This window comes from Schistocerca americana, chromosome 3 (genome assembly GCF_021461395.2).
Source record: "Schistocerca americana isolate TAMUIC-IGC-003095 chromosome 3, iqSchAmer2.1, whole genome shotgun sequence".
NCBI classification, from domain to species: domain Eukaryota; kingdom Metazoa; phylum Arthropoda; class Insecta; order Orthoptera; family Acrididae; genus Schistocerca; species Schistocerca americana.
Window position 1 is genome coordinate 276,888,712 of NC_060121.1, and position 10,072 is coordinate 276,898,783.

The window sequence follows — 10,072 nt, forward strand, 5'->3', positions numbered from 1 at the left end:
TATCGAGTCTGGATCAGAAGACTTGCTTTTATTAAGTGATTTAACTTGCTTCACTACTCTGAGGACATGTACTTCTAAGTTGCTCATATTGGCAACGGTTCTTGATTCCAATTCTGTAATATTTACTTTATCTTCTTTGGCGAAGGAATTTTAGAAGACTGTGTTTAGTAACTCTGCTTTAGCAGCACTGTCATTGATAATATCTCTGCAGCTATTGTGCAGAGAAGGTATTGATTGTGTCCTGCCACTAGCATGCTGTACAAATGACCAGAATCTCTTAGGATTTTCTGCCAAGTTTTGAGACAAAGTTTCATTGTGGAAACTGTTATAAGAACGTGTGATTGAAAATTTCAAGTTTCTGTAAAAGATCACCAATCTTGGTGATTTTGTGTTAGTCTAAATTTGACATGCTTTTTTGTTGATTCTGCAACAGTGTTTCTGACCTGTTTTGTGTACCGAGGGGGATCAGCTCCATCACCTGTTAATTTATTTGGTATGAATCTCTCAATTGCTGTTGGTACTATTTCTTTAAATTGAAGCCACCTCAGGTCTACATTTACGTTGTTGATTTGGAAAGAGTGGAGATTGTCTCTCAAGAAGGCATCAAGCGAATTCTTATCTGCTTTTCTGAGTAGATGTATTTGTCATTATTTTTGGTGGTTTTGGGAGTTTCAGTACTCAGTCTCACTACGACAGCCCTGTATCCACTAATACCTTTATCCATTTCGACACTATTAGCTCAGGATTATTTGTTGCTATGGGCCGATTCATTAGTTTCATCCATCATTAGAGACTAATACTTTATGATATTTACCAAAGACAAACCAAACACATATACCTTCCAACAGACCAATAATCACCACTCCATACAAGTTACACCAATTGGAATATACCTCTCAGTTCAACTCAGACATTCAGCAATCTCAGATACAAACAATATTCTTGTCAATTGTCTGTCATGAGTCACTGGGATCTTTGGTTGCCTCAATTTTGCCACTCACTGCTGCACAAGGGTTTGATATGGAGCTGGAATCTTATTTCCATGACCCAAACACTGACCTCAGACTGGAGCATGTCTTTAACCATGGTGCAGACACAAAACTGTCCAGTGACACCACCACTGGTAATCCACAATCTTTCCCATTATTGTCTTTCTGCCAGCAGGCAGCCAGCATGGCATTAAGGTCACTATCAGGCTTGTTACCCAATGCCTCATGCTGGCTGGTGTCTGCACAGATTGCCACAGCTGGGATGGTGGCTGCGTTGCTTGTCAGTGTAGTAAGATTGGCCAGCGTGTCAATGTTCCTATTGATGATATCCCTGAGGCTACTGGGAGGTTTACCCACGTTCATATTGACACTGTTGGGCCCCTTCCCATCTCTGACAGCCAGTGGTGTCTTTTAACTATCATCAATCATTTCACGTATTTTTCAGAGGTGAAACCAACTCCTGAAATCTTTTGCTGAAAAAGTAACACAAGAATTCATGATAACATGGATAATTTGTTTTTGTTCCCCACTCCACATCAGCATGAATCCTGGAAGGCAATTTGAATCCCAGCTCTTTAGTGAGCTTGTCCAACTCTGTGGTACTCATGATCACTGCACCACTGTAAACAATCCAGCCAGCAATGGTCTAGTTGAGTGATGGCATCACACCTTGAAGGCTTCTCTACTTTGCCACGAAATAGTATGGACTATTACACTCCTTGCTGTCCTTCTTGGGCTCCACACACATTTCAAGATGGACCTAAAAACTCAGTGACTGAGATGGTTTACAATGAGCGCCTTTGGATACTTGGGGAATTTGTCACGTTCTCTGATATACAGGCTGTCCTGGATGAGTAACACTCCCATATTGCACACGTCCATCCTCAACCTGGTTCTTGACGTGGTACCCCATCTGGCCACTGCCACATACATAATGACTGGGATTGAATCAGGCAGGCCTGGTCTCTAACCTCCATATCCCAGTTCTCACAAGATAGTTGGAAGAGGTTGCCGTACAGTGGAGGTTACCGTGAGTCGGAGCACTCAGACATTGCCATTAGACTGCATAAAGCCAGCCTACACCTTTCCATCTGAGCCTGCCTCTAAGCACTCCCCTCACCCCCACCATCACCACCTCGCTAATCAGCACCACCTCTGATTCAAGACCATCAATCCTGCTGTGGGCGACAGTTGGGCTTGCCAGCTCAATTTGTCTTCACGCTCTGTTACTCCGAAGGAGGGCTGTGTGGTGACTACCACCTAATATTGTGAGGCACAACCAGCAACAGTACTACTATCTGTTGGCCAAATTGCAAATTTACAGTGCAGGCCACAATGCAGCATGGCTAGCAGCCTTAGCCAAGTTGTGAGCTTAAAGCACTGACGACAGTGAGATGTTGCTAATATGTGGATAGGTCAGCGAACATAAAAGCAGACATACAGATCCCTAAGAATAGACTTGGTGAAAGCGACATCCAATTCCTAACAACTGTGATGTCATCTAATTGTGTGCCCAACTTTGGGAGCTTAGCAGGATTGTGGAGCAGAGAAATCTGATGTCTTCCCTCTGCTGCAACATTACTGTATCCAAATATAGCTACACACACACACACACACACACACACACACACACACTTACAAGAGTATATTGTTTCATTATCTGTGCTGCCATGGTGCTGCAATTTCAATGATCACCCGATTGACAGATTATGTAGTGTTATCAGTAGTCGGTTGTGAAATAGGATACACTGTGATTTCAGTGGCTGGCCAAGCAATGAATTGTGTAGTGCTATCAGTGGTCACTTGTGCAACAACGTACGCTTTGATTTCAGTGGTTGCACAAGTGACAGTTTGTGTAGTATCTTCAGTGGTCACATGACTGTGGAATCCATCAGCAATTGCAGTGATTACCCCAGTGACAAATTGTGTGCAATGTTTTCAATGTTTGCTCATGCGACAGATCATGTTCAGTGAGTATGTAGTTGCTCCCACAACAGGAAATGTTTTGTGACAGTGCAATCGTTTGTATGACTATTTTCTTGTAGCAACAGTGTCCTCAACAAATGTTAACTTAACATCAATAATCATGCCTTCCACATTGCAGAACATGCCTGTTCTACTTCCTACACAAATTATCCCAATAACATCAGTAAAACTGTACAAAAACTGTCTGCAACAATGTATAATGCGTATACAAGTTATCTTGATGAGTTATGCACATTAGGAAACTTTCTAGACAATAAAAACAGGTAAGAATTGTGCTGCTACTAACAAGGGAAACTTTAGTGGTAAGATGGCCCAGTGGATAGCCTGTCAAAAACTGAACACAGATCAAGCATGAAAACAGGAAGAAGGTGTACTAAACTGTAAGAAAAAAAGCAAAATAGAAACAGTGGATGGTCCAAGAACAAGAAGTGCAATAAAGTGCAGCCTAAAACAGCAACAGTGTCATGGGCAAATGGTCATGGTGATGGACTGCCAAGCAGGTGAACCATGTTGCAAACTCCTTTACTTTTTCACATTATGCACTGTACATCTGGCTATTGAGACATTTGTTCTCTTTCTGTAGTTTTGGCAGTTGTCATACTATACATTTGATGTAGAGCATCAGTCATGTGGTAAGAAAATGGTACTGTCATAAGTAAATATGATGAATACTGAGAGCAGGTGAGATGCCACATAGACATCTCACAAAAATGAAAACAGTAAATTAAAGCGTGTGAGCCATGTTACAACAAAGAATTGAAGAGTCAAGACTTCCAAAACAGAATGCAACTTAAAAATGTTAAAAACATATGTTTTGACAGAGCACAGAGAAACTGTGTGATTGTGAAACTGTTCTGTTCCTTTGTTGTAGCTTATGTGACAAACTATTACGTTTTCATCATCTTCTCGGGAATGAGCACATTCACATTCTTACGAATACTTATAACAGGCAAGGAGGCACACATCTCACTCACTTATTGGTCATACAAATTAGATGTGTTACAGTCAAAACCCGTTTTCAGTCAAAACACATTCTTACTAGTTAAAACTAGCTTTTACTGAGCCACTTCATCAAAATGCGTTTTGCTTAGTTAAAACTAGTTTTAATTGATTTTCACTTTTGATCAGCAGTAAATTCTAGTTGTAACTAAGGCTATCAGTATCAACTAGTTTCAACTAGTAAGAACGCATACTAACTAAACTAGACAGAACTAGTTTTCACTAAATTTATTTAGGGGCAAATATTAAAATTAAGAGCAACTACATGTTGATTGAATTAAAAAAACAGCATTTTTGTGTTGTGCAATACAATATTTATTGCAATATTGATCATACATCCAAACACACTCCAGATATTGAAAACAAGAAGGCGCCAACATGAAAATGGTGAGTGTTGCTGCAAAGTGGATGACAATGGGAAAAACATAAGAAGAGGAACACGTGTGTATTGTGAAGAGTGTGATGTTGGAATGTGTACAATAGCACACTTTGAGCTATACCATACAAAGAGTCATTTCTGATAAATATTCTTCAAGAAACTGTGTTTCCTTTAGATCTACCACTAAAACCCTTCCTCATTATATAAAAATTAATAATAAATAATTTTTAATTCTCCAACAGCATTACTACTGTGAAAACCTTCTAATTGTTAGGTATTCAGTTGTTAGATAATCACTTGCCCCCCACAAAAATCACACATAAGTGTGTCAAATATGTGCTGCTACAATAAGTGCTAGAGGCGCAGAAAGAATTACACATGCGGGAACAGTTCTAGGTACCATAACTCCCCGCCTGAGCAGCACTGCAGTGGCCAACAGTAGCCTGCCACTGGGCGCCTTTCGCCACAGCAAACAACACGGTCGAAGGGTTAAGCACATGCAGATCAGCTTGTACATATTTATCATGCCAGATCTAAATCAAGAAAGGTGATGGAAAGAAGAATTTATGAGAAGATGTTACAGATTGAAGAACACAACAAAAGAGAAAACCACTACAATTTTAAGACAAAAGAATCTTATGATAAATTGGTGGACAAAATTGAAGATGCACAATCAGCTGAGAAAAAGACACAGAAGCAGTACAGAAGATTAAATCAATTCAAGGTTATTAATATTTGTGGGACCAGGAAGTTAATGACAAGAAAAGAGCCTGTAAAGTACTTCTTATGTGTCGAAGATATTTTCGACTTTATTGAAGCAGCTCATCAGGCTGTCGGTCATGGAGGTCAAGACAGATTAAAGGTTGAAACTTCATTCAAGAAAATATGCAGTGGAGATGATAAACATTTATCTGTCTATGTGTGAAACTTGTCAGTGCAAAAGAAGCATTAAGAAAAGGGGGCATGTTTCGAAACCTATACTTAATTCAGAAACGAACAGTCATTGCCAAGTTGGTCTGATCGAGATGCCAACTCAAGAAGATCATGGATTTAAGTATATAATGGTGTATCAAAACCACTTGATAAAATTTGTTTTGTTACATGCACTACAAAGCAAGACAGCAGAGGAAGTGGCACACCATTTAGCAGATATATTTTTGACATTTGGTGCTCCTTGTATTTTACACTCTGACCATGGCAGAGTCTGTCAAACGAGCTGGCTGTATTTTGGCCTGAGTGTAAACTGGTTCACAAAAACCGAGGTACAGCCAAAGCCAAGGTTCTGTTGAATGTGCCAACCAAGACATTGAAAAAATATTGGCTTCATGAATGCAAGACAATATTACCACAAACTGGTCAAACAGTCTTTGCTTTGTACAGTTTATGAAAAATTGGGCATATCATTCTGGTATCAAGCAAACACCTTACAAAGCTATGTTTGGCACAGAACTACGATTAGAGCTTATAACTTCGAGTTTGCCTCTAGATGTTATTAAGGAGATAGAAGATGAAGATGATGTTAAAGAGGCTTTAAATAAAATTAATGTGGTAGAAGCAGTAAATGAGACATTCAATGAACTGGAACTATCACACAACCCAGAGGAGATAGCGGTTATGGCTAGTAGCAATGGACAGATTACAGCTGCAGCCAGACAAGAAGATGCAGAAGCTTTGCCCAGTACAAGTATACAGTCTCCAACAACAGCAGCAGCCAATCAAAAGGATCCAGAAGCCATAGCTAGTAGAAGTTCAGAGCCTCAAATAACTCCAGCTTGTCACGAAGATCCAGAAGCTGAAGCTATTATGAAATGACAATCTCAAATATGAACAGCTAGAGAAAACGCTCATGAAAACCTGACGAAACAGGTCAAAAGAATGAAGATGGCTTCAGATTCAATTCACACCACTGTAGAAATCAGTGACAATCAGATCTCTCCAATATTACTGGAGTTGTTCTTCATAAAAACGAATAGGGCTTGCACAAGATTGGAATGAAATATGTGATACTCGACAAACTGTATTGCAGGTATGTATTTCTGAATTGATTTCAATAATTAAGGACAAATGTCAGACATATTCCTCACTTCATTGATTTAATGCTCTGAAAATGTTACTAACTATTCAAGTAATTAATTAATATTTTAAGTTTTAATACTTACATTGTAATATGTTTTATAATATGTATTAAGTACCTAATCACCTTTTAAACAAGCTAACTAAAAGTTCTCTCCCAGATCTGAATCCGACGTGTCCAAAGAGAAATTCTTGCTGCTGGAAAATGTGCCACAGACAAAGGTATCATTAAGAACTACTGCCAAGATGGCAGCCTTAGGATCAGGACAAGGATTTGTTGCTGTGTGTGTAAGAAGGAATGTATTTCATAAATGTGCTTTAGTAGGAAAAAAAGGAAACCTTTTTAACTCAACATGTCATGACAGTTTGCTTTGTAATAACAAATAACCAAATTTAATTGTTAAATTTTTTGCCACATTTCTATTTTATTAAAACTGTAGCAACTTTTGTCAAATGTTTGAGTAATTAATATACTTTTACTGTATGATTATTTTGTTTCAACTTTCGTAACTAATACCGTTAATACGGCTCTGTAATGTTCCTTAAAATGTTTCTTCAGTGTATGGTTTTTTTTGTATTGCTGTAGGTAATATTAATGACTTAGATATATGATCAATATTCTCAATAAATATTGCATTGCACAATACAAAAATGCTCATTTTATTTCAATCAACATGTAGTTGCTCTTAATTTTAATATTTGCCCCTAAATAAATTTTAATATTTGCCCCTAAATAAATTTAGTGAAAACTAGTTCTGTCTAGTTTAGTTAGAATGTGTTCTTACTAGTTAAAACTAGTTGATACTGATAGCCTTAGTTACAATTAGAATTTACTGCTGCTCAAAAGTGAAAGTCAGTTAAAACTAGTTTTACTTAGGCAATATGCATTTTGACGAAGTGCTCAGTATAAACCAGTTTTAACTAGTAAGAATGCATTCTAACTAGAAAAGGGGTTTTGACTGTAACAGATGCATTGATAAGAGATTCCTATTATATGACACACGTATTGTCACTAAGGCCATGTATGAGACACCAGACATGTTTTCTGGTGGAGGATTCGATTGATTTGTTGCCTTGTTATCAAACATTTGCAGTTCATATTTTAAAGCTGCAAACAGACATTACACCACTATACCATGACACAGACCAGACACAAATTTGAATAAACCAAACAGTGAAAAAAAACACAAAAAAACAAAAAAGAGAGAGAGAAAGAAAAAAAGAGTTTTGAACTCAGCTCGCCCACTTGGGGGCTAACACTGTAACCACTTAACCACAACACCATTTCTCTTCCCATTTTCTCTATATTGCACTTCTTCTTCTTGGACCATGCACTGTTTCTATTTTTCTTTTTTTTCACAGTGCAGTGCACATTCTGCCTGTTTTCATGCTTGAACTGTGTTCAGTTTTTGATGGGCTGTCCATTGGAACCTCTTGCCACTAAATCTGAGATTGGGGGGGGGGGGGGGGGGGGGGAGGAGGAGGGGGGAGATGATGAGGAGTTCATCTACATCTACATCTACATACAGACTCTGCAATCCACCATACGGTGCGTGGCGGAGGGTACCTTGTACCACAACTAGCACCTTCTCTCCCTGTTCCACTTCCAAACAGAACGTGGGAAAAATGACTGCCTATATGCCTCTGTTTTCATGCTTGAACTGTGTTCAGTTTTTGATGGGCTGTCCATTGGAACCTCTTGCCACTAAATCTGAGAATTGGGGGGGTGGGGGGGTGGAGGAGGGGGGAGATGATGAGGAGTTCATCTACATCTACATCTACATACAGACTCTGCAATCCACCATACGGTGCGTGGCGGAGGGTACCTCGTACCACAACTAGCATCTTCTCTCCCTGTTCCACTCCCAAACTGAACATGGGAAAAATGACTGCCTATATGCCTCTGTACGAGCCCTAATCTCTCTTATATTATCTTTGTTGTCCTTCTGTGAAATATAAGTTGGTGGCAGTAAAATCGTACTTCAGTCAGCCTCAAATGCTGGTTCTCTAAATTTCCTCAGTAGTGATTCACAAAAAGAATGCTTCCTTTCCTCCAGAGACTCCCACCCGAGTTCCTGAAGCATTTCTGTAACACACGCATGATGTTCAAACCTACCAGTAACAAATCTAGCAGCCCGCCTCCGAATTGCTTTTATGTCCTCCCTCAATCCAACCTAGTAGGGATCCCTAATGCTCTAGCAGTACTCAAGTATAGGTCGTATTAGGTTTTTATAAGTGGTCTCCTTTACAGATGAACCACATCTTCCCAAAATTCTACCAATGAACCGAATATCCGCCTTCCCCACAACTGCCATTACATGCCTGTCCCACTTCATATCGCTCTGCAATATTATGCCCAAATATTTAATCGATGTGACTGTGTCAAGTGCTAGACTACTAATGGAGTATTCAAACATTATGGGATTCTTTTACCTATTCATCTGCATTAATTTACATTTATCTATATTTAGAGTTAGCTGCCGTTCTTTACACCAATCACAAATCCTGTCCAAGTCGTCTTATATCCTCCTACAGTCACTCAATGACGACACCTTCCTGTACACCACAGCATCATCAGCAAACAGCCTCACATTGCTATCCACCCTATCCAAAAGATCATTTATGTAGATAGAAAACAACAGCGGACCTACCACAGTTCCCTGGGGCACACCAGATGATATCCTCACCTCCGATGAACATTCACCATCGAGGACAACGTACTGGGTGCTATTACTTAAGAAGTCTTTGAGCCACTCACATATTTGGGAACCAATCCCATATGCTCGTACCTTAGGAGTCTGCAGTGGGGCACCGAGTCAAACGCTTTCCAGAAGTCAAGGAATATGGCATCCGTCTGATGCCTTGCAAGGAAAGATGGCACAGAGGAGTATAAGCCAACGTCCCTATCCAGATCATCATCAAAAATAATATATTCAGATACAAAAGGCAAATTAATTAATTACTTGAATAAATAAAACATTGCTAGTATACCACAGTTTGGGTTCTGAAGTAGTGGAAGTTGTAACTTTGCCACCCTCTCTTTAATAATAAATATCCAAAAGTCAAGCTGATATGGTCTAAGAAATATTTCTACTGTAATTAACACAGTTTTTAACACTCTGAGAAGTATCGAGATGAGTGGAAGTTACACTAAAATGATACATAACCTGTTGTTTTTGTTGCTGCCTCCACCTTGTTGAATTCTTCTTTTGAAATATGCCTGCTTCTGTATTTGCATATGGAAACTATTTAAATAAAAGATTCAGGTGTACTTTCAATTTTATGATTGTTTATTTGTTCTCCACATGATATAAACAGCATTACCAAATGACTGACTGTCCAAATGACATCAAGACAAAACACTGAGCCTGTCACAATAAAAAACAAGAAAATGAGACAAAAACTGAGACAAGGCAGCACTACTGCATTTCTTTACATAGAATTTTAGCAATGAATTTCAAAATGACCCATTATCAATTTGGTACAATATCAATGTTATAATTAAAACTTACAAAATCTGAATGAACTGATAATACAGTCGAATATGGTATAAAATACAAAATCGAATGACATAATTTTTATAGTATGATCTGTGGTTTTAAATGTGAAAATCAATCCAAACTTTAATTACAATAATGTCTTTCAT

The 10,072-nt window shown here is 38.7% G+C and overlaps 1 protein-coding gene across 1 annotated transcript; it reads left to right on the plus strand.

Moving 5' to 3' along the window:
• Positions 1-5,378: 5,378 nt before the first annotated feature.
• LOC124606015 (KRAB-A domain-containing protein 2-like) lies at positions 5,379-6,165 on the plus strand. Its single transcript, XM_047137978.1, has 2 exons — positions 5,379-5,615; positions 5,734-6,165. Exons 1-2 carry the CDS (start codon positions 5,379-5,381, stop codon positions 6,163-6,165), a joined length of 669 nt encoding a protein of 222 aa, XP_046993934.1.
• Positions 6,166-10,072: the final 3,907 nt, after the last annotated feature.

What these genes read in the sequence shown, in the direction of transcription:
- LOC124606015 (XM_047137978.1), top strand. Translation starts at nt 5,379, where the DNA reads ATGCCAACTCAAGAAGATCATGGATTTAAGTATATAATGGTGTATCAA. An exon ending in ACTGGTTCACAAAAACCGAG is followed by an intron (nt 5,616 to 5,733) that starts GTACAGCCAAAG and finishes TGCTTTGTACAG; the next exon opens with TTTATGAAAAATTGGGCATA.